This window comes from Semicossyphus pulcher, unplaced genomic scaffold, assembly GCF_022749685.1.
Source record: "Semicossyphus pulcher isolate SPU_LCO1_2020_fin unplaced genomic scaffold, fSemPul1.0.p SCAF_3, whole genome shotgun sequence".
NCBI classification, from domain to species: domain Eukaryota; kingdom Metazoa; phylum Chordata; class Actinopteri; order Labriformes; family Labridae; genus Semicossyphus; species Semicossyphus pulcher.
The window spans coordinates 1,316,044-1,340,978 of record NW_027211704.1 but is presented as its reverse complement, the minus strand read 5'-3'; the positions used below and the strand labels follow the sequence as shown (position 1 = coordinate 1,340,978).

The 24,935-nt window shown below is 44.8% G+C and overlaps 1 protein-coding gene across 1 annotated transcript; it reads left to right on the top strand.

Annotated features, from left to right (window-relative positions):
* The first annotated feature begins 313 nt into the window (after positions 1–313).
* Positions 314–15,379, top strand: inka2 (inka box actin regulator 2). The gene is made up of 2 exons (XM_069677408.1): positions 314–590; positions 12,154–15,379. Exons 1-2 carry the CDS (start codon positions 522–524, stop codon positions 13,399–13,401), a joined length of 1,317 nt encoding a protein of 438 aa, XP_069533509.1. The 5' UTR covers positions 314–521; the 3' UTR covers positions 13,402–15,379.
* The last annotated feature ends 9,556 nt before the right edge of the window (positions 15,380–24,935 follow it).

The following is a 24,935-nucleotide window of genomic DNA, read 5'->3' as shown; positions in this document are numbered from 1 at the left end:
CTCTGTGAAATGATCTCAAGCTGCTGTGGACAAATGTGCGCGTCCGTAATGAATGATGGATCCCAGTTTGATCCCAGTTTGAACCAGGTTTGGTCTGTCCTCGGGTTGCCTTGGAAGCTCGCTCATTGGAGGAAATTGGATGGGCAACGTAAGCGCTCCTCTTGAATGGGAAAAGAGCAGAGGGGGGAAAACGGACACACACGCACAGCAGGCTGACACTGACACACACACGGAGCGGTCTCTTGATGCAGAAGGAGCTCATTAGCATTTCTGGAGTAAACGCATTTTCGTCATCAGGACTTGTTTATTTTAATCTAAGGATCCGCGTCATTACGAGGCGCGCGCGCATTCCTCAGCAGGATTTGCGCATCTCACATCGCAAATTGCTTTTTCTGCTCTCCACGAGAGCGACGTTTTAATTTCGCTGCCCGCGAGACAAGCTTTCAGAGTCATGCTCGAGCGGCGACCAGCGAAGCGTTTCATCTGAGCCTCTTGTTTTTTTTCTGTCTTTTTTTCCTAAAATGGAACAACAGCTGAAACCAGAATGCAAAAACATGGATGCGTGTCTGCGGCGGCTGAAGCAGGAGCTGGTATGTTTCTACATTACTTCTACTGTTGCAATCAGCGCAGAATCATGTTCTCTACTTTATTCATTCTTTTAAACATGCACAATCTTTAAGTGTTGAAACTGGCTCGCTTGTGCGTTTGACTTTCTCTGTACATATTCTAAAAATATCAGATGTGCGGCTCTCCTCGCACAGCAGTCTGCTCTCTGTGTCCTGAAAGAGCCTCTCATATTTTCCAGGTTTCAGCTCCAGTTGAATGTGTGTCTTTAAAATCGCATTAAAGTGTGTAGGCTTAAAGCTCCGAGCACACCAGAGGCATGTGTACATATCCTCTCTGTCCACACATCTGGGACAGATGTTTTCATCCTAATGAGCTCAAAGACCGTTTTTCCTCTCCTCCAAAAGCAGGCTGCTCTCAGTCAGATGGTTCTCAGAGAAGTAGTTGTAGGATTCCCGGTATTTTGATCTGTTGTAGTAAATCTAATCGTGTGTTGGAGCCGGCGGGAGCTGAAAGCATTAGTCGATTAATCTTTGATTTACTTTTCAAGCAGAAATCTGTTGGTTCCAGCTTCTTCAGTGTGACGATTCGCTGCTTTTCTGTGTGTAATATCAGGTCAAATTAACATTTTAGATTTTTAATCGAAGAAAAATAAGATATTATTTTGAGCTCTGATGGATAAAATAATCGATTAATTAAGAAAACACATCAATAAAGAAACGATGGGTAGCTGCAGCCCTCATCGCCTGCTGTGAGTGCTGTCACAGAGGAGGGAGTGAAATTGGCAGCCACAGTGAGTTTCATCACATCATTCAGCCCTGAATTAATTTGTCAGTCTCCGTCATTTCATGTGTTTACGTCTCCTCTCCTCTAACAAACACGTTTGTTTGATGGTGGCAGTTCTGGAGTGCTGTCTCTCCCCCTCGTCTTTGAAATGTGAAAACAAAACGTGTGAGCTGCACCCTCACAGCCCAATCATTTGGCAGTGTCACGCTGTAGACCCATTTTCAAAGGAGCCTTAACTGGCACAGATTTCATTTGGAATCATCTTCAAAGCAGACACAGATTTCTTTTTCCTTCTATCGAGCCACCGGCCCACAGAAGAGCCTCGCATGGCTGCAACATGATCCGCTCTGTGACTCCTTGATTCGCCTCTCCAAATGAGCCACACGTCTGTGAAGTGGCACTTGAGATTTCAGGGGTTAGCAGACGCCGCTGCCAGGAGGACATGTTGTGTTAAAGCTGCCATAACGCTGTTTGGTAACATAATGGAAAAAGTGTCGTGCCATGCCGGGGATCAAACAGGAGAACAGAGAGCAGATGCCGGTTAAAAAGCCGAGGCAGTCTCCTCCTGCACGGGACCATGTGGGACGCAATCTGTTGTTCAGAAGACGAGGGCCGTGTATGCCAAGGTTGTCACTTTTCTTTCCACTGTGACGGATTTTCATCCAGTGCTCACTGGAGAGTGTTAAAGCGGCTCCATCTGCAGCAGAGAGATCACAAACATCCGATAACCGACTTACAGCCGCGAGGAGAGTCGATTTGTCGCTTCTGGCCACGCTTCACAGACCGTGGTGAAGTTTCTGAGAAGCCCGGGACGGTCGTTTTCAGGTTTCAGTCCAATTATGTCAAACGTCAAACTTCAGTCTCAGATTTAACAAACAAGAACTTTGAGTCGCAGACATCCGTTTGTTTCCGTTTGTCTCTGTATGAAAGTCAAACTGTTGAAACGTGCATCAGCTGTGTCATCAATCACACTCACTAACAAGTCTCATTAAGTCAAGGTTACAATAACAAGATAATTCAGCATCATAACAGGTTCATTTGATGCACTACATTACCCATGCTGAAGACAAGAAACAACGATAATGAAGACAAACGATGTTTCGGCCTCATCAAGTCTAATTTAATATTCTGTGTTACGAGACTTTCTTATCTGACGGATGGGTGGTGATTCTGCCCTGAACGTGTGGCGACACATCCGTCCAGCCGATGTCATTTTCTACCTGACAGGAAGCATGGCACGACTCTTCTTCTTTACGTTACCAAACACAGAAGGTTCTTTAGACAGTCTGCGTTATTTCACATCAACTAAGGACATGTGTCGCTTTTAAAATGAGCTATTTCTTCAAGTCGTTTAAAGACCTGTGCAGCTGCATGGAGCTCGTCATTGTAGAGACATTTGTCTCAGGATTGTAGATGACATCCTCAATTCTAACCACACTTGCAGACAAAGTCGGGAGCCAGCACTGAGCACAACACCAGGCTCCTATATCCACCAGGCTAAGTTTCAGCAGTCTGCTAACTGATTTGCAGACTGTATGGAAATGGATGGTCACCAATGGCTGCCAGAAAGACATGAAAAATGACACCCGAAGACCAAATAATGTTCAGCCAGCTTTAGAACTGTTCATAGAACCTGCTGGATGTGAAGAGGAGCGGAGAAAACGCTGGTGTGTTCCTTTAAATGTTCACCCTGATGCGTTTAAATGAAGTCTGTCGCAATAGAGAAATCTGAGCGTGGCATTCACAGCCTTCATAAAAGTTATGTAAATTACAACTGTGACCTCGATGCACCGCAGCAGACACCCTGAAACTCAACGCGCTGTGGGCTCTAAAAGAAGACAAGTGTCATACAGTAGTGTGAACACTGTGTCAGGGGTCGCGGGGGTCAGTCTGTGTGGGGTAGTGTCAGGTCACGCTTGAACATTTGACCTTTCACCTCACGAGGTCCTGGGGGCTGTTTCTCCTGACTGCTGACCGCATGTAATGAGCCAGCGACACTTGTCAGATCTGAGCCTGCAGACTGTTTCAAGTTTGTTTCACTTTTATTATTTTTCTACTCGTGTTGCTGAAAATAGTCCATCAGTCCGTTTGTTCCAATAATAAGCATCACAAGGCTCCATAGAAACAATGACATATTTTTAAAACCATGCACGACTCATTACTCACACAACAAAGAGTCATGAAACAGAACAACGTAAGCCCTTCCTGCTTACTGAGATTCAAACGCTGACGTGCCTTTGAGTCATCGTGTCTAAACGTTGGGTGCACACCTGCTGAACTCGGGCGTTTCAGACACTGAAGCATAAGTCAAACCTTCCTTCTGTCAACACTGCTGAAGCTGATTTCGTATGCATCATGCTCCTTTATCCCTTTCACACCTGAGGCGCATTTCAAACACGACTGTCATCTTGGAATTCAACACCAAAGCCCGAGAACATGAGATCATAAAACCAGAGGGGGAAAATCCCACAAGTGCTAAATGTGCAGAGAGCTCGCGTGCCTTCAGAGTCGCATGTTCTTTGTTACCTTCAGGGTGTGGGATCAGAAATCTGTGCACAACACAAAGCCGTGTAACGGTTTAACTTTAAGCCTCGTTTGTTCGGTGCCTCCCTCGTGGCTCCTGTTCTCTAACCGGCCCTTCCTTCCCCTCGGCTAAAATTGGCCGGCTCTTGGTGGCAGCTGTGGGGTTTTGCATGGATGATCATTGTGTTGGAGATGGAGCCGCTAACCTTTTACAAAGCCTGTTTATCAGTGTGTGGGAGCGCACATACAGTAACCTGCTTTATCACAGAGTGGGAACGGCTGCTGAGGACAGTCAGGGTTTATTGTTTGAAGAGGCAGCACAGTGGATAATTACACTGCTGCAGCTACACATGACTGTGCTGGTCGCTCCTCTGTTTGCCTGCATGTGATGAAACGTGGATGATTTCTCGTGAGGGTTGCTCTGGTTTTAGGTCAATATTGTGCCCTGTCATGTTGTTGTGTCTCTGCTACGTGTGGCTATCTAAAGCTAAAAGCTATCGGATTTTTGGATTGTTCTGCTACTAAAACGGAGGATGTGTTGTGTAACGCATCACAGCTACAACGATTGATTTTTCTGGCCACCTGGGGGCAGCGGAAAAAGCTGTAAACGGAGCATCGACAAATTATCACCCAATAAAGTTGTTGTGTTATCAGACAGACGCCTATTTACAGCAGCAGCAGACACAGGACAGCAGAAGCAGTCGTGTTTCCAGAAACGACAAATGTTTCCGACGTTGTCTGAGAAGGTTCTCAGTCCTCCGGGTCATGGTCATTCAAAGCTTCATCCAAAAGGCGACTGGACTTTTTTTACCCGGAAGTTTAGAACTGAAGGATGAGAGGTCGTCCAGTTGTCTTCTGGATTAAGCTTTCCAGTGTTCACTCTTCTTGAAGCCCTGTTTTGGTCTCCACCTCCTCATGGGAAATATATCTGGCACTTGCGCTGCAGATTTTTCAGCTTGCATGTCTTCTGTATGCTGTTTGGCAGTAGCGTTGCAGGCCGTAAAACCAAAACAATGCAGCTTTAAAGTCTCTGAAGGATGATTTTCTCTCATTGTCTTTAATGACCCGTAGTATCAGTAGTAAGTTAGCAATCAAAAGCCTTGTTTACATTACAGTTCCGCCACGGCGCCGTAAAGAAGCTCCGCCATTATGCTGCCGTTGCCATTTAACACTAAACCAAGCACGGCCCAGTGTTTTGTGTTGCGGTCGCAAAAGGTACGCGCAGTGTAAACAAAGCAAGCGTCACATAGACACACGTGGCGCTGTTCACTGACGCCCTTTCACCCCCGTTTCACCTCTGTTACTACTAGTGCTTCAAAATTGGCCAAAAATGATGTTCAATTATTCCTATTCGACTATTCTAATATCTATTTTTGCACAATATGTCTACAAGAGGACAAACCAACACAACGAGAGACTAACTTACTTGCAAAGATAATTTAAACAGAGACCTTTTAAAAGATCCGTTAATTATGTAATTAGGTTACGTAAAACGGACATTCAGCGTTCCAAGCGAGCTGCGCTGTGACAGGTATATTTATTCAAACATAGCCTTTAAAAAAAAATCAACATACCTACACCTGTCAGTTCTGCTGGGGGTGAGAATCTCTCTGTCTGGCCGGGCCGGGATTTAAATTCTCCGACATCATAACTGCACGCCACACGGTTGTTGTTTTAGCTCGTCTCAGCGAGACTTAAGTTAATTATTAATGAATCATAGTGACGTCGTGATGCATTCAAGGATGCTCCGTAACCAAGAGTGTGCGTGAGGACATACGAGAACTTGCGAGCTCGCAAACAGACGTGGTAGTGCTGATTTTTTTGTCACAACGAATATTAATTTTAATATCCAAATATCCGTTTTTTATTACAAGTCGATTATATATTCGAGTTTAGAATATCCGTTGACAGCCCGAGTTACTACCTCCAGTGCCGGCTCGGTGGCAGAGCAGCTTCGCCCCACCATTCTGCCTCTGTGCAGAATGACAAGACGTAACAGAGGCGTAATAAGCCGCCTTGAACTGGCAGTGTAAAAGGGGCTTAAAATGGGCTAAATACATAAAAGGCTGCACCAAGCCACTCTTCTTGAAAGCTTACTACAAACCAGTTTTCATCTTCTCTACATTTACACAGTTTTTAATAAGAGTCTGAGAGGGGGAAGAGTGTGGAGTCACTGGAAAAACAGCGTCTCACTTGATGTTACCGCTGTGGGCTGGAGACTTGGACGTGCACTTTCACTGCCCACACACTCAGAGTGCTGACGTCAGCTGCTGCGTTATCAAGTATCTCCAACAATCTCAGCTTCCGGTGAGGATTTTAAAGCAGTAGGACAGATAATGGCTCCCAGACTGTCTCCAAATATGATCTCCCAGAGATGACGAGATGAACCCTCGTTGTCCTCCGTCCCCTGCAGCAGCAGTTTGGATGATAGCAGAGCAGGAAACAAGCTATTAAACCAACTCCCATCTCTGAACAGGCCGTCAGGGACTTCGTCAGGCGGCAGGTCAAAGACACACGGAGCGTTCGCCCAATCGTCCATTTCCACTTTCCTCTTGTTATTTGTATTTCATTGCCAAGCTTCGGGGATATCTGTCTCTAACATCGTAACAGCGTTCTATCTTAAAGATGCATGAACGTCATCTGTTTCCAGAAACAGAGCTCCTGCTGTTCTGAACACACAGAACTCTGTCACATGAACCTTTTCTTTGGTAGAAAGTAGTGCCAATGAGAGGTGTTCACAGTGAGCTTATAGATAATTCAACAAGTCCTCTAAAATTAATGACAAAACACATCTTGCTATTTAAAATGACCTACTTAAGCATTCCTCTATGTGACGCCCCGTTTGGCAGGATGCCACATACTCATAATAATACGACTTCTTTACCCTAAAGGTCGGTTTATACTGGAGTGTAGCTCAGCAGTTAAATCGTGCGTCCCATATACAGAGGCTACGGTCCGCGATGTGGCGGCCCGGCTCGGCCCTCTGCCGCGTGTCATCCCCACTCTCTCTTCCCCTGTTTCGGACACTATCCGCCGTCGTCTCTCTCTAATAAGGGATTTATTCATGATCATCACAGACAGACAGCATGGACTGGCAGGTGCTGTAATTTTTCCTGGTGGTACTTTTGTGGAGGCAGAAACCTGTGAGACAAATCTCTCACGCATCATCGCGAGTAGTAAAAAGATGTCTGCACACAACGACCAACTTGTCATGACATCGTGAGAGAGGTTTTCGTGTCCCTCTCTCTGTTGTTGGACATTATTCACACTTCTCCCTCTCCTGAACTTGACCCCGGGGGCATTCGCACTAAACAGAGTCACTATATAACCTCTTTAGTCAAAGAAGCATTCATTGCCTCGTGCACAGTAATTTATTTCTTTCAGTGAACGCTCCGCAGCTTTATTGCCCTCTCTATCATGACCTCAGGGCCGTCCACAGCGCTCTGTGGCGTGTCCAGAAGTTTTAGTCACAGAGACCCTCTCTGTATCCCCCCGGACAGAGACCCTATTCTTGCCCTTGACCCACACAGCCCCTTATTCATTTTTAATTAGGGGTGGAGGTGGAGGGAGGGTGGAGTACACAAACTGGTGCTGCTGCCGGCCAGCTCCTTCTAAACAGGAAGACCTTTTGGGTCTGATAACCTTGGCCTCGCTGCTTCCTCCCCCCTCCAGCCAATAACAAATAAACAACAACAGTGAATAGGCCGTATTTTACAGCCAGAATGAAGCGCCGGTTTGTTTTCGGTTTCCTGCTCGTGTGTTTATTTCTCACCTAATAATGTGGCGAATGTATGTCAGTGAACACAACACGCACATGCCATAAATAAGACAGTGACTTCATTGAAGCGAGGCATGCCTGGACATGTGTGAGCGCAGTGTGTTTGCACAGTGATTTATTTCTCCCTCCATAACTGAAGGAGGTAGAATCTCGGCTGCCATGAAGGTAGGCAGGAGCACTGATTTATTTATTCTGTGTGCTGTTTAAGAGTCGCTTTAATAAGTGCGTGCATGTTGAACGGTCTCTTGATGCATCTTAGCTCGATCTGAGGTGAGAATGTAAAATAAAGAATCACCAATCAACGGCCAGAACTTTTTAATAAGCCTCCATTCAACATTAATTCAACACTGCCAGCCATTGTTCTTAAACTTTGAAGCATTCAGCCTTTAATTGGCAATTATGTCTGCCTGGCTGGCATCGCTGCAGCCACAGAGGAAGGAGGAGCGGGGGATGAAGCGGGGGGATCTGGACAGTCCCTGCTCGTCTTTCTTTCATTCATTCAGCAGATTTTCACTTGGCTTGCTTTTTTAAAGTGATCTTTTTATAGCCGTGCACGCTTGATGGATTAAATGGATGAAATAGTCTTGGGGGCTTTAATTCAAAAAGAAGATTTAACTAAACTTCACAAGACTGGGTTAATGATGCCAGTGTTTCTGGGCACAACCACAATTCCCTGCAGTCCAGATTTCATCCCAGTTCTCTTATTAAATTAGATTAGACATTTTCCCCCTCGTCTCTATGTTCCTCATTCTGGGTAAGACCTTACGGTGCTTGAGCTGGTTGTGTTGGGTCAGCGTCCTGTGAATCTTTGTCTTAACAAGGCCCTGAGCTGATTCACACATTGTAAAAATAAGACATCTCAGGATGAATAATATCTGTGTTCACACGAGAAACCACCGCCGGAGATTACTGTAGAGTCACTTTGCGCACCGCGAGCAGAAGCCAGAATGAAGGCTGGAAAGGCTGACAGATTCGGGCCACAAAGCTCAGCCTTGAAATGGCAGCGGTGTAGCGCCTGGAGTTAGCTGGCATGGTAAAGGTGGAATAATGGGGTTGAGTTTGCTTCTGTTCCTCTGTTTGTTCCCCAGGGCTCAAGATGAATTATTTATGTATCCTTAGAATAGAAACGCCAGTAAACAACTCAGTGTGTTTAAATAACTGGTGGGAACGCCTGCATGTTGGGGGATAATGGAAGAGTCGCATGTGAGTGTTAAATTAGGGTGTTTTTGGTTAGCATGTGCAAACAGGTGTGGCCCTTTCAGACGGCTCTGGAGATAATATTTCACAAACAGATTTAATACACCTGAGCGGTCCAGGTTTCAGCAGAGACTCAGAGTGCGGTAATCCCTCAGCTGATCCCTGCATAAACTTACCAAAGCCACATGTCTGCCTCCGAAGACGCAACAACAATACAAACCTCTGCAGTCATCTCGTCTTCAGACTTGTTGACCTTTGATGTGGAGGAAAGTAAACCGTAATTATGCGCCCTTTCCCAGCCGCTCCGGGGACGCGGGGGAATTACGGCTAATGAAGTCAGCCATATGTGGGAAGGCACGAAGACAAGAGACAACCTGATTGTGCTAATTACTCGAACCTTCACTGGCTAATTCGGCGAACCAACGGGAGGCTCAGAGGCTTTTGTTCCCAGCATGTGCATTGATATCTTATTATCTGCTCTTAGAGGATATTCACGCCTCTGTGCACCTACTCAGCCATATGTTAGAGACGAGCAAAGTGTAGCCCAGAGGTTAAATGTTAATGAAGCAGGGTATTGGATAAGTGTCACGGTACAGACCATGTGGACTGGCCTTTGCTTACAGTATAGTGATCGATTGATTAGTCGGTAAACTAAATTAATCATCATCACCTCTAAAGATCAATTAAGTCATTTATCAAAGAGGAACGCCAACAATCTCAGCTTCTCTCTGTTTTAACAATGAAATATCTGGTTTAATAGTCGGGCGGCACGGTGGTGCAGTGGTTAGTGCTGTCAGAGCTAGAAGGTTCCTGGTGGGCCTTTCTGTGTGGAGTTCTCCCCGTGCACGCGTGGGTTCCCTCCGGGTACTCCGGCTTCCTCCCACAGTCCAAAGACATGCTCGTTAGGTTCACTAAGTTTCCCACAGGTGTGAGTGTGAGCGCGAAAGGTTTTCTGTCTCTGTGTGTCAGCTCTGTGATTGACAGGTGATCAGTCCAGGGTGTAACCCCGCCTCTCGCCCAATGACAGCTGGGATAGGCTCCTCCGACCCTGAACAGGATAAGCGGTAACCAATAGATAGCGGATGGTTGAACAGTGCTGGTCAGACAAAAACAATCCAAATGTTCTTTAAATTATTCAGAACAAATATTATCTGCAAATTAAATTAAAGAAGACGAGTCTGCAGCCACACCTGTGTCTCTGTAAGCTTGTTCTTTCCACCCTAGTGAATTAAGCTAAATGCTAATGCAAGCAAGCTAAATATCTCACATTGCCATTTTTACATTTGCATCAGTTTGCAATGTTCAGCTTTTTAGCTTATTGTGTTAGCATGCTAGCACTTGCTAATTAGCACAAAACACAAGTATTAGGTCCATAACCAAACTAAATACAAACACTTTTACCTGATGATGGTACTAAATAAAATTGACTGGATCACCAAAGTAGAATTCATCTTGTGGAGCAGACTCTGGTTGTCTGTACACACTATCATGGCATGCATCAAGTAGTTGTTGAGATACTTTAACAAACACCACAGATACAAACCTCATGATGGTTCCAAAATCGGGGGGTCGACAGAGTCGGTTGGGTTCATCCTCCAGAGGATCATCAAAGTCCATCTGAGAGTTTGTTATAATTGAGTATTTCCCTTTTTTCTCGTGGCCATTTATCTCTCATGAATTTCTGTCATCTAGAACATTTGTCTGTTTTCCCAAGAAACCCACATTGTGCAACATTTTCGCCTCTCACGGTGCTTATAGGTCGCTTTGTTTATGATGCTGTACCGTCAGTTGTCTAACACATCTACTTTTCCCACCCGAGGGTCAACACAATCACTGCTCCCTCAAGATTAAGTATCACAGCCTTCTGGTGTCATATACCTCCATCCAGCCCCCCTTCGCCCGTCTATAACCCCCCTCATGTGTTCTTATGGTGTCATCTATAATTAAATCCATCAACAGTTTCTCTTCGACATCTAAACATATGGCGAGGGATCCCCTCCCCTCTCTCCATCCGCGCTCATCCGGCTGACTCCCATCCTCCCTCCTCTCACTCGCTATCTCCCCTCTCGCTCGTCTCATTGTCAGTCCCTTTCCGCCTGAGTGACCCCACCCTCCCCCCTGCCGTTTGGGGGTTATAGTCTAGACGGGCAGCGCTGATTGGTTGTCACACCCAGCGGTGTCCCCCCATTGGAGAGGGATACATATAGGGGCTGTCAGACAGAACCGTTTGAAAGGTGAGAGACTGACAGGCTGGCAGAGGTGCAGAGAAACAACACCAGGGAGACAGTGATATCTATGCCTGCTGCTTTGTGGATATTTATAGACGGTAAGGTGCAGTTTTGATTTCTTAGATGTAAGATATTTGTTGTATAGAATCATTGTAGAGGCCTGTTTCATGTGCACGTGTTGCGGTTTAACTGACAGATCCTGATTGACGGTTTGGTTCAGGAATGGTTGAACAGTGTTGTTTGCTGTAGGTGTGTTTCCCACACTGGCACGTTTTACAAAATTCCTTGCATGCCTTCTCCTGCTTCCCACAGATGTCTTTAGAAAAAGGGAAGCAGGTTGACTCATCAAACAGTGTCTACCTTTGCCAATGCAAGCGCGTTCCTAGACGAAGATAAACCTGTAGTTATAAACAGAATGATTCAAAGTCTGGGTCAAGGTGTGAAATGATTCAAGCCTGCAAGTTAAGACGCAGGTCACGACGCCGCCTCCGGGCTTCCCGTCTAGCTTCAGGAGAAAACGGTTGGTTGAGATCACATGACGCAGGCTCTTAAACAGATGAGAGCGGAACGAAAGTGGAGGAGGAGGAGGATAAAAAGCTGAGTGTATGATTACTCCTGCACAGAGGGAAGTAAGAGTGAAGACAAAGAGCTCGGAGGAGAAGAATAAAGTAAATGGATGGATGGAGGGTAAGAGAAACACTGAGATGGAAAGAGTAAAAGAAAAGAAAAAACAGCAAGCTCTGTTTTACAGCTGTCATTTGTTGGATCCTGTTCGTACGCAGGCCATATGGGACCCTGGCCTGTCATCCAAAACTAGGTCACATGACCCATAATTAAACGAGGTGCTTGAAAGCAGCATGAAATAACAATAGAGACTAACCGACAGAGAGACAGGAAGCTGGAATATTACTGTGATTTTAATTTGTAAATTACATATAATGCTTTGGATACTGAAAGTTTAGGGCGTGTAATTGGATGTAAGCTGCTGGACTATGAAGAGGATGTGTCCTGCAGGTGCCTATACAAAGGTCTTTGAAGACTGTGATCTTAATCCCTTTGCTCTCTGTCTCCCTTCAGGTGTCCATGAAAGAAGCTGGAGATGGCCTCCATGCTCAGATGAATTCCATGATGGGAGCCCTCCAGGAACTCAAGCTCCTTCAGGTTCAGACAGCGTTAGAAAGCCTCGACATTTCCGGACGGCCTATTAACCGAGGAATCCCACATCCCGCTCCAACAGCTCCTCCTGAAGCACCACCTACGGCAGCTTTAACCTCAGGCCGAGATTACGGGTCCCACTTCAGCCAAACTATGCCCGAGGAGCCCAGCCCCAGTCCAATGCCAAGTCCAAGGCTGTCTTTGGAGAGCAGAAACACTTTCAGCCGAGATGATAGGAGCTCGTGTCGAAACAGAAGCAGCATGGGAACCTCATCTTCCTCGGCATCCAGCCTTGAGAGTGAGAGCGAGACAAGTGAAAGAAGCGTGAGAAGCGAGAACGACCTTGAGTCTATTCCCAAGCGGTGGTCAGGATACACCGCCCCGCAGGTGGATTTCTATGGACCAACGGTGGGAAACCCTCCACCGGAGCCCTACCCTCATCCACAGGCCCCCCGTCATGCTCAGGTGGTGGATCTGCCTGGGATCCTGTACAGCCTTTCCAGAGAGGGCCCTTCACTGGACAGCGACTACTCCCAGGACAGCACAGACGATGGAAGCGACTGGACTTCTTCGCTCATGAGCCGCAGTCGCAATCGTCAGCCCCTAGTGCTGGGTGACAACGTCTTTGCCGACCTCGTGGGCAACTGGCTGGACCTGCCTGAGGTGGAGAGGGAAGATGGGGAAGAGGAGGAAAGGAGGAAGAGGGGAGCGGAGAGGACAATGGATGGAGCAGTAGACAGACCGGACACCCCAGCTCACCCTCTCCGTATCAGTCGCTCACAAGAAATCTGCAAGAAGTTCTCACTAACCACAAATATATTCAAGAAGTTTCTACGCAGCGTCCGGCCCGACAGGGACAAGCTGCTCAAGGAAAGACCCGGCTGGATGGCTCCTGAGTTGTCAGAGGGCGACCTCGTCAAGAGGCCAAAGAAACTTGTTCCAAAGAGTTCAAAAGGCAGCTTTTACCTGCCCTTCTGGGCAAATGGACAGCAGGGCAAAGCCAAGCTGTGCCCACATCTACCTGAGGCAGAGAGGAACCACCACCAACACCACTTCCCCCAGGTCCACCAGCAACCATTTGCTGGCATTTATATAGACAGGAGGCAGCCAGAGACTGGTCTGGAGAAAATGCAGCCCTTGTTTGACTACAACACAGCTGTGTGGGTCTGACAGTGAGTCCAACAGACTTTCAGTGATGCCAAGCTAAGAGTGACAGGTGCAGGCGGATTCTGGCTGTGCTGGAGGGGGGATGAATGAATGACTGAACTGAATGAGAGGCTTGAAGACAGTTATTTTCCAAAAATGAACCGATGAACTTCACACCCCGACGAGATTATCAGGGCAACATTTTGTCTGACAATCCTAAAACCTAATCCTTGTTTGCTGTGCGTGTCTGGAAGTGTGAGTGTGAGCTCAAGAGCGTCCGAAGAGCCAGAGAGAAGCATTTTTTGAGGACTTATGCTGCAAGTTTTGTATTATTCAGATGTCTTCTTATTCGTGTATGCATGTATGTATGACTGGTTCTCTGAAGTCCTTAAAGACGGTACTTTGAAATGTTTCTCAGAATGTCACCATCACCACAGATCTCTACACTTGTGCTACAGAACATACTCTCGTTTATCTCACTTCTTTGCATCTATGAATGGAAACACCAACTGTTGGATTGCATGGTTACTGTTTTTATAATGAATGCTTCAAACAGCTGTTACTGAACGCACTGCCACTAAACACAGCTATAAGCTCCCTTTTGTTTCCAACGGGCCTCGATGCCTCGGGAACTCAGGTTCAACGTAACCCGTCGGTCTCATTCACCTTGCTCAGGGAATGAATGTCACACGAGTAAACGATGAGACACTGCCGCGTTTAAATGGGTTTCAGTTCAGAGACATCTTCCTCATCTTATCTTAGCAGCAATACAGTGCATGAATAGAACAAAGATTGCACATTAAACTTGGAGTTATATCGCTTGTAATAATCTGAGCTGTCGTGTTAGAAATACTCGTCTGTCTTTGCCGCCGCGCAGACGTGGCACTTGTTGAGTCAACTGTCAGTCCTCCTGGCTTGTTACAAAGAGAGAGGAGGGGGTAAAGATGGCACAGCCAGTGCTGACTGACTGACTGCCATCTGGTACCCGATCGTTGTGTAAAGCTTGTTCACCACAGACTTGACAAAGATGCAAATTGTGCTTGTTTAATCCCAAAGCTTCGTGGATTAACTGATGATGGTGTTACATACTGTATATAACCACACAGGTGAATACATTACAGGGCTGAGACGGTTAAGAGACGAGGTATGGACCCAAAACCTCTATCAGACAGGAACAAGTTCAATGTACAGAACATTGTACATATTTGCCATCAATCTAACAGCAATAACAAACATTTGGTGTAAAACCCATCGCATGGTTTCATTATTCTGCACAGATAAATATGTCACAGTAATATTGCAGTTCTTACCATGACGTGATAACGACATTACACTTGTATTAAACCACAATCTCTGACTTACAGTATCTCTTCTCTTGTATCATAACGTACGGTTTCAGTGTTTTTCATTCCACGCAGCATCAGAGTAAAAAACGAATTAAAGCTTCCTCCATAAATTCACATGAATATCAGGATTCCCTCAGGACTCGATTAATACTGCCCGCTCTGACTCCAACACTTTGTGTCTATAGAGGACCACTGTTATGCAAAGACAATCTTATACATGAACTTCTTATTGTTATAAAAATTTCACTCAGTTTTAAAAAGGATCCCAGACCAATCAACTTAGCCAGCAGGGATTAGGCCTTCGGTCTTTTGAGTGTCTTGGCCAGCCGATCCATATGGTGTTGTCTCAGTATTCAGGTCAATACATACCACACATTCAGAGGGTCCAACACACACACACACACACACACAGGAACACAGACTGTTTCTGCAGAGAGAGTTGTGCCACGAGGCGCAGTCTGAGATGTCATATCACACAGTATGTGTTTGTAAATGTAACATTTATTTCTTCCTCTTTACAGCTGTCTAAGTGTAATTTTCAGCACTGTTGTTGATATTTTTCATCAGGGTTCTGAGAACCTTCAGTCGTGATTCTGTCATGTGAACTGTAACACTGTCACTGACTCTTTGTAAATTAAATCTGTTTTCAGAAAGAAGCGTTTCTCTGTGTCTTCACTCGTGTGAGTTCAACAACGCCGTGCAAATCATCAGCACCACAAACCACCTGGTGCAAAACAGTCTGATCAACCAACTCCACAAACAGTTCGATGACATGAATCTTATAACCTCCATGAAGGTCGGATTTATTGCACGACTGTTATTAGAAAGAATTAGTGTGAGCTAGTTCCACCCAATAAACCCAACAAGGGGAAAGTCAAATAAGCAACACATATCTCATCTGTTTCATCCTCACAACTAACTAGCTAGCATAACTAATGTCATGTAAGTTAACCAATTATTTTAAAGACAATTTTACTTTTGTTTTCTTAAACGTGTAACACTGGTTATTTGATTGAGTTGAAACCAAAAACGTTTACAATTCAAAGCGTATTCCTCGGCCACGTAAAAGTCTGCCATCTCGTTTGAATTGGCGCGCAATGCATCTTGGGATACGGTGGGCCGCGAAGGATGCACCACTGCTGTGATTCGTTCAAAGGCATTCGTTCGAGGCTGCAGGACGATTATCCTACGACCGGATCACAGTTGTTATATTTGTTGTTGATATTCAGAACAACATCACAACCTCGAGTGATGAAATATTCATGATCAAAACTGATGAAGGGTCAGGACTATTTATATGCATTGCTATTACTTTTAATGAAAGCCATATCCAACACATTAGAACCACATTTATGCTCCCAAGTTATAAAGAAGAATCAGTCAGCAGCCTGCTCCTGGCTCCCGGCTCCCAGCGCAGGCACTCAGAGCGATTTGTTTCTGCGTCCTCACCACAGCAAAGTGCTGCTGCTGCATCACTGACAGGTTCATCGAGGGCAGAGCTGGAAAGTCACTCACTGCTGGTGCATCAACTGTGCACTAAACTGATTCTAAATCTGTACCACTACTCCATCAGTGTCTTCAATAAATAAACAACAGCAACACGAAGAGTCGCGATGCACTGCAGGGCTGCAGAGTCCATGACACTCAATCCCTCAGATGCTCCTTATGAGATACACATCCAACCACATCAGTCAGCTCGTCTCTCTGTCCCCGGGCACTCCGTCCGAGAAAGAAAGGTACACCTACAGCGACCGTCCTGGGCTCAGAAAGACACACCTGATATGTGTCGGTTCAAGCTTCTCTATTTTGAGCTTTTATCTTTTTAAAATCATCGTAAACTGAACGTCTGAGTTTTGACCGTCGGTCAGACAAAACAAATGAAGACGTCATGTCGGACTTCAAAAAGATCTGCAGATTATTAAAACTCCAAATAATCATCAGCTGCAGACCCAGACTATGTTGTGTTTCATGTCACTGCAGAATGCATTACATCATTTTATCCTGTAATTGTAAATCAGACACAAATAGGCTTTTCTGTTCTGTGTGAAGTCGTCTGAGACGCGATCAGTGGAACAGGTACACAAATAAACTGACCAGCCAGAAATACAACAGCAACTTCCTTGTTTCCCTCCAGTCTGCAGAAACCTTTAAAGACTTTGACTTTGTGTTATTTCAGACGACAGTGTTCATCTTACTAAATTAGAATATCTAACAGAAAATAAAAGCGTTTGTTAACTGCACCGAAAAGGACGATGAGCCCAAACCTGCCAAGCTAATGTGTCATATTTCGAAACCTGAAAAGTGAAGCCAACATTTCCCTCACATTCATTTATCATTGATCTGCTGCCAAATGTGCTTTGATCAATATTCTCTCAGTTTAAACTCTCACAGCAACATTTAAAACTTTACATAACGCTGTGTGAGCGGGTCAGTGAGCATTCAGATTAAAAACGACAGCGGGGTCGTTTAGAGGGGCTAAGAATAATCTGTGCGTGTCTGTGCGTGTCTGACTTTGTGTCTTTGTGTGTGTGTGTGTGTGTGTGTGTGTGTGTGTGTGTGTGAGCAACAACAGCTGCAACTGTAGTCCCCTCTCTTCTGGCTCAGTTTCCCCCGGGATCCCAACAGTGGACGCTGACTGTCCGACCACCACCATCTCCCCCTCCTCCTCCTCCCCTTCCTCTCTGGTCCCGGCTAGTCAGCTGTCGCTCTCTCACAGCCACACATCACAACTCCCTCCCCAAATCTGGGACACGCAATGCCTGAGTGCAGCACAGTTGAACAACTTTGCGAGTCTTTGAGTCGGCAGAGCTCAAACTCGAACACAAAGAGCGGCTCGTGTTTCGATTCAGCACTCAAAGTAATTTATTGCCTGAGCATAATGATGGGATGCATGTTACGGTCGTATGAAAAATGGATCATCATTAATGGGGAATAGAGTGTGTGCATTAATGTGTGTTCATGTGCCTGTGACCCTTCTGGATCCGACTGCGGGCTAATTTCCGGCTAACGCTCATCTTTCAATAAGCCCTCAGCTGTGCAGCTCGCAGCTCTGCCTCGGCCCTCAGGAATGCGCTCACGTTTCACTTTTTATAATCGTCAGCAACTAAAAGTCCAGAATCGTCACTCAGTGCGGCTTTTCTGCGAGGAGTTCCCACAAGAAACACGAGACGCTCTCACACATGCTAAAGCTAGCAAAAACCATAGGTCATTTGTAGTAGCACATAAACACCCCCGCTTTGTGGAAATGAGAGACTGCGTCTTAAAGCCACAAAGCGGAGCCAGATTTGGCAGAGAGATAAATGCAAGAGTTAAATCTAGGGCGAATTATTTGGGATTTAACATCTGGCCGCTTTACAGTGCGATGCTTATCGTACAAGATAAGTCTCACACTCTGCAGCTCAGCTGATGCACGCACTGAGGACGTTCACAGACATGAAACCATGTTGCATTAAACATTATTAACCCGGGATGTAAGAGGTGAGAGAGGAACACAAAAACACCCATTAAGAACGCTTCAAAGTGATTCATCACATTAACATATGCACAATTTATTCTGCATGTGCAGTTAAACATGTTCAGAGAGGAGAATTAGCCTCATGTATGAGACTGTGAGGTGTGTGGTGCAGTGCATGAAATGAGCAGACGTGCGATTAAAGATAAAACAGCAGAAAAGATGTTGAGAGTTTTTTCTTCTCCATGTTGAAACTGTCCTCATGCTAACGACGCTATGTAAACTTGTTAAGGTGCTAATGGCACAGTTTACTGTAAATAGGTCAACATGAGCTTCAGACGAGAGCTGCACACACACGAGTGTCAACACTGATTCCAGCAGTACACACGAGATAACAAGCGTGCACATTTACTCTGTGCTGTGGTTAAAGTGCTGAAACATTCAGACTATTCTCCTTGAACAACCGTAATACGTCTGAATACACAGATATCTGTTTAGTTATACGCCGACGATGTCTTCTCTCAACTCACGTCTCAAGCTGCTATTCCAACTGTAAACACAGAGCAGCACACGGAGGAGGAAGTATCGGCCCAAAATCAGTGATCAGATATCGGCCTGCTAATCCCAAAGCCGAAACATATTGGCCGTCACGTTGGCTGAAAAAAGCTAAATTATCAGATGTTGGCAAGTGAGATCCAAGATTGAACATTTGTCTGTTTCAACATCTCAGATGTGCGGATGTGATGCCGCTCTTTGTTGGTCACTGAAACAAGATATACGAGGAGGTTACTGCAGATTTTCAACATCTCAGAGGTTTGGATACAAATAATTGATTAACGGTAAATGAAAATGATTGAATTCAGAGTTAGTAACTTAAATTAGTTAAAGCTTGTGTTCCGGCGCCGGTTTGGCTCAGTGGTTAAATCAGCGACCACATACAGAGGCTATAGTCCTCGATGCTGCAGCCCCGGGTTCGACTCCCGCCCTCGGCCCTTTGCTGCGTGTCAGGCCCACTCTCTCTTCCCCCGTTTCTGCCACTGTCCTCTCTCTCTAAAATAAAGGCTTAAAAATAATCTTTCAACAAATAAAAAAAAGCTTGTGTTCCAATGAAACACAATGTAGTAAATTACTGACACAAAGCATCAACATGTAGGCAGTGAACAGGCAGCAATGTGAGCAGCAGCTCGTGGATCTACAGTATATTTATATTAAAGATGCAATGAAGGTAAAATGTTGTGAACACGAGCTGGAGTCTGAAGATGCATCCCGACAGTGCTGAATATTTCACCCTGACAGAACACATCTCCAACTTCTTGTGTTCAGCCCTCAACACGACGCTCCCCGTAGACCACCCCCTCTGAAGCCGTGATTGATGTCTGGAGGTGCTCCGACAGGTGAACCTAATACACAAGAATGTTGCCGCGCTTTGATCTTCTCTCTGCCTGCCGGTCTTTTGTGAAATCTGAGGAATTCGCCGTGTATTTGTACAAATGCAGGCTGACGTCGCCGCAGCTCCACCACAGACGAGCAGAAGTGCTGTGGGTGCCGTTGTTTCAGGGTGCCGTCTGCTCGCTGACTCCCGCTGAGAGATCTTGGTGGGGGGTGGAATGAGGATCAGAGATGGTTTGATCCTGGTGAGTCTGCAGATGGGATTTTCTCTACAGCTGAAACCGGGGGCGGATTTTTTGTCTTTTCTATAAACATGACATTGTACCGATGATTTGATTAATAAGTAAGTTATAAGGACCATCACTTGTTACAGCTCTTCAAGTGTTTTCTGCCTCACTCACTCACTTATACGAGACACTGAAACACTCATGACAGCCCTTTTTCTGCGCTTTAGTTACATTTTATAGACCGAGCACTTCAGCAATGGAGCAAACGATGAAAATAAAAAACTGCGCTGTGCAACAAGCCTTTATTTGCTTGTTCATGTCGAGTTTGCTCCACATAGAATAAAAACATAATATTCATCACATCAAATAGTGCTCGAGGAGAGCCAGTCCACACATTAAACATCACACTACACTCGTTATGCAAAAGAAGGCCCGAGTGGTTCAAGATGGTGACAGCAGGAATTTTACATCATGTTGACATTTTTGGTTAAGAACTGTTAACAAAGGGGCGCTGGGTTAGCTCAGTGCATAGAGCAGGCGCCCTATGAACAGAGGCTACAGGCCTTGACCACAGACTATATGGAAAGATGGCCGACATGACAGCTCCCTAACAGTGAAGCCAAACCCTCTCTATCGCCCCCTGCTGACTGGCTGCAGTATAGGTCATAAAGCCCGCCTCTTCCATGTTAAGAGATGGGACATGAGTCAAACTATAAAATCAAAATACACGTCCGATATTTTTAATTAGTTATTTGATGCTGTAAAAATGATGATTGACAGCTCTGTTGACAAATACGGCTCCTGCAGCCAATCAGTTGGGAGAGTGGAGGACGAACGACGAGAGGAGACGTAACTAAAACGATCACTACAGTCATTGAAGTTTCCATACCTGTGACCTTTAACCTCAGACCAACACAAGAAGCTGTTCTGCTGTTAAACACGCCGGCGTGCGGGATCCTTGCTGTTTTTTCGGTGTGTGTTTTGGCTAGCGGAAGTGGCTACGGTGGCTCCACCCGCCGATCTCTACTGCACAGACTCTGGCTCCAAATGACGTCACCATCACAAGATGGCAGCGCCTGTCACAGGGGCTATTTTGGCATCACGTTCGTACAATAAGAGCAGCTGGAGACGCATCGTCCATCTATATACACAGTCATTGGCCGTTGCTGCTTGCCATCCCCCACTCTCTTCTCCTAATGTGTCCTGTCTCCAGCTTTCCTATCAATAAAGCAAAAAATGGCCCTAAAATAATAATAAATAATAATAATAATAAATAATAATAATAATAATAAATAATAATAATAATAATAATAAAGAAATGCTCATAAAACTTTGTTAACTGGAGTTTCATCCTGAGACTGAATAAGCAATGATTCATCGGATCAGTGATTGTGTCCGATAAGAAAAGTATTAAACCAATAATTATAGATTTCACATAAAACTAAAACTTGTCTGCTGTGATAGTAAAGTAGAGTTTTGGGCTTTGGCCTTTTGGTTGGATCATACGATTTATATAAGTTAGTCATGTTGGAAATAAAGACAGTTAATAATGAAAACATTTATTACTTGCAGGCCTATAAAGATTAAAAACTTCCAGCTCTCTTTCACATTAGCTGACGCAGCAGTTTGGGAAAAGACGGCGTCTAATTTGTGTCTGTTTATTCTATTTCTGTCAACACAGGCAGCGTGAGGCCTGCTGCTCCCCACACCGACAACATCACAACATATCATTAAAGCCGTTCCCTTTCACTGATTCTCTGCCATCATTTAGGAGATCATCGCATCCCGGCTGCTTCAGATCCGAGCGCCTGCAGAGCCGCAGCGTGCAGCCATTTTTCCCCCTCCTCTTCTTGAGCGTCAAATCATCCGTCATCATTAACCAGGAGCTGGTGTCCTCCCGCCGGTCGTGGCTGCCGACACCAACGTGACCAACACTGGGATCAGAGGCGACCCCTGCTAATGGCTCAGCGGCCGTCGTTTAAACCTCAACTCCCCCTCGACAACAAAAGCATCAATTTTCACGAAGCCGTCCAATCCTCTTCAATTCTCTCAAAGCCTTCAAACAGTAAATAATTGAGCCTTGTACTGAGCCCGTCTTATCTCTGCAGGGTGGTGCTCTCGTGAAGTGGCTGGCTAAACACCACACACACTCACACACACACACTCCCTCCACCCTTTGCTCTATTAATTTCTCCCTTTATTTCCGTCATTCCTGCACACACACACACACACACACACACACACACACACACACACACACACACATTGCCGCAGGGGGTCTGCCTCTTCCCTTCTTTCATTAACTCACAAACTGCAGCCCAATGGGGACTCTTCGTCATCATTAATCCAGATTAAACACAAATCTCCGGTTCTGACTCACACCCAGAGACATTTATTTAACGCTGCATCCTGTTACTCAATAACTCATCATGTCGGCCTGTTCTGTGCGTCATTCATTAGGACAACTTCATTAAAAAGAAATCCCTGTTTCCAGGACATGGTCTGTTCTTTTGGCCCGGAGTTGATCTCTGCTATCTGACACTTGAAACATGGTCTCCAAACCAAACTAACCAGAGCGTCCACGCTGTCTGCCCACATTTTCCTCCACGTCTGTCTCAATGCCAGAAGAGATTTTTAACAGAGAGGAATGTATATTGTGGGTGAATGCTCCTTAAATGGCTGAAGCAGAGTGCTGCAGAAGAAGAAGCAGGGCGGTCTCCAGATGTGTATCAATAATGTGGGGTACTGTGTATCGGTGGGATCTTTGGCTGATGTTTCTATAAACCTCAGTTGGCAAAACACAAATGTACGCTGTGTTACACTACAAGGCTTTAAACGCATTTCATTGGTTATCCAATAAAAGTGACCTGTTCATTGTCCATGAGCACGCCATGCTTATTAAACCGTTTCCTGTTTGTGATTGAGACACATCACTGATCTTATTTGGTGTTACAGGTTTTCCTGTCATTTACGTTGTTACTGCAGTGGATTTGTAAAAGACATTCAAACATTCTGATACAAACTACAAAAAAAAAAACTTTCCTGAGAAATCTGATTTATAAGAACGGGACAGACAAATAAACAAGTAGCAACGGGTAAATAAAATAAATACTCAAGTATAGATGTTAGCGACAGCACTGAATGTTTGATAATCAGAGCAGCACTATTAACAAACATCCCTGAAATCTACATCCCTGTGTAAATAGAGATTAATATATCTCTAATAGACGAATGAATCTGTGCGTAAATTGTCAGAGTTTGGTGACATATCTATGCATCCTTGATCAGGGTCTTCACAGATATAAAGGATGTAGCAGCAGAATTTACTGCATTTTAACTATTTGTAATAAAAATAGCAAAGCAAGAGGTCAAACGTCGCCCTGATGTTCAGAAAATCGATCTTAGACGGGATACAAACTGTACTCACAGAGGCGCTGCGAACATGATCAGCGTTCTGTTGACTATAACATCAAAGATTGTATAAAGTAGCAGTAGTAATAAAGTATTGGAGTATTTTTAAAGTCTGTTGTTTGTACTTTGATTAAACGATCTGAGCACTTCTTGTGACTGCCCTCCACACCTGGTAAAAAACAAACTACTCAACTTTGACAGCACTCAAGCTCATAACACTTAGCCTACAAGTGTTCATATTTATCACCTATGTTAAATCACCAGCATGAAAGCATCAGAACTCACTGTACGATGAACAAGAGGCATAGATAACAAGATAACAAGAAAACTTAGAACAATTAAGTTATTCACAATTAACAGTAAAGCGCAGTGCACCTGCCATCACACACGTCCAGCAGAAGCTAGCAGCCAAGACAAACCAGCACATTAGCTTTCAGTAGCTGTGATGTCACCAAACACACATCAGCAGCTCATTAAGTATATGTTGATATATGCAGCTAGCTCTTACCTCTGAGGTGGGACAAGTGGTCCACAGCTGGCAGGTAAACTCCACTTCCGGTTTGAAATGGAGACAGGTGACAGCTACATGGCAGCAGCAGCAGTAAACACACTTGAAGGTAAATTATAAGCATGCTAGCTTCTTTCTAAAATGCTACATCAGGTGCTTTCAGGTCTACTGCAGTTAGCAGTTAGCAGACTAGCATCGCAGCAGGCTAACAGAGCCAAACAATAACAGTTTAAAAATCCGCGCGGAGATCAAAGGGTGCGTTTGATTTACGTTTGCGCGTAGAGAGTCACGTGTGTTAACAGCGGCACAATTTAATGTGACAGACAGTTTAGGATTCAACAGAGGAAGAAGAATAGATTTAATTAAAAGTACTCTAATATTTTGGTCTAGTTGGAGATAATTTTCACACCTTAAGACACTTCCGGTAGTGTTTTCTGTAACATATAGTAACAACAGACTCTTAATTTGAAAAGCTACAGGAGCTTCTGCTGATGGAAGTTAATGTAGAAGTATAAATCAGAAAACGAAGATACTCAACTAAAGAAGAAGCACTTCAAAATGAATGAATGAAGCCTACAGGAAATAAATCAACAATTTTAACTAATTTATTTAAAATATTTAAGTCTTTTATGGTTCCTGCTTCCTGAATGTGAGATTCTGCAGCCTTTCTTTTTCTTTATTTTTAAATAGTTGTACATTTTATATATTGATCATTTATTTGACAACATAATGAATCAGATGACGTCACCTACAGCTCTTGAAAGTATTTAAAGCTTTTTTAAAACAATATTCTGGTATTTAAAGATAAATTGATTAATTGAGAGAAAATATAAAATGTTTATTCACAGGCCTAACCCCCGTCTCTTAATCCTCCCTGTATGTCACACTGACTCTGCATTAACATTTTTATTTAATGAACATATTTTTTCTGAATTAACACGATTCTTTTTCTGCTTTGCTTTTTTTCCTCCCATCATCCCATCCTCAATCTCCATGTGGCCTCAATGGAAGGACTCGCTCATCATGTACCACAACCACATCCTACTGCCCGGGATGTGTGGCCCACAGAGCCCAAAGTCTTCCTCCTCATCCTGCATGCTGGAACAATGTTTCTGCCTCACTGAATCTCCTCAGAGAGACGGAGGAGGAACACAGAGGAAGACGGGAGGCTCTGGATCGACTCTGTGGTGATGCGAGGTATTAAGAAAAGGTATTTGGATGAACAC

Bases quoted from the DNA above. Each gene is read 5' to 3' on its own strand.
- inka2 (XM_069677408.1), top strand. From the start codon at position 522: ATGGAACAACAGCTGAAACCAGAATGCAAAAACATGGATGCGTGTCTG. The intron at 591-12,153 runs GTATGTTTCTAC...GTCTCCCTTCAG, and splicing joins GGCGGCTGAAGCAGGAGCTG to GTGTCCATGAAAGAAGCTGG.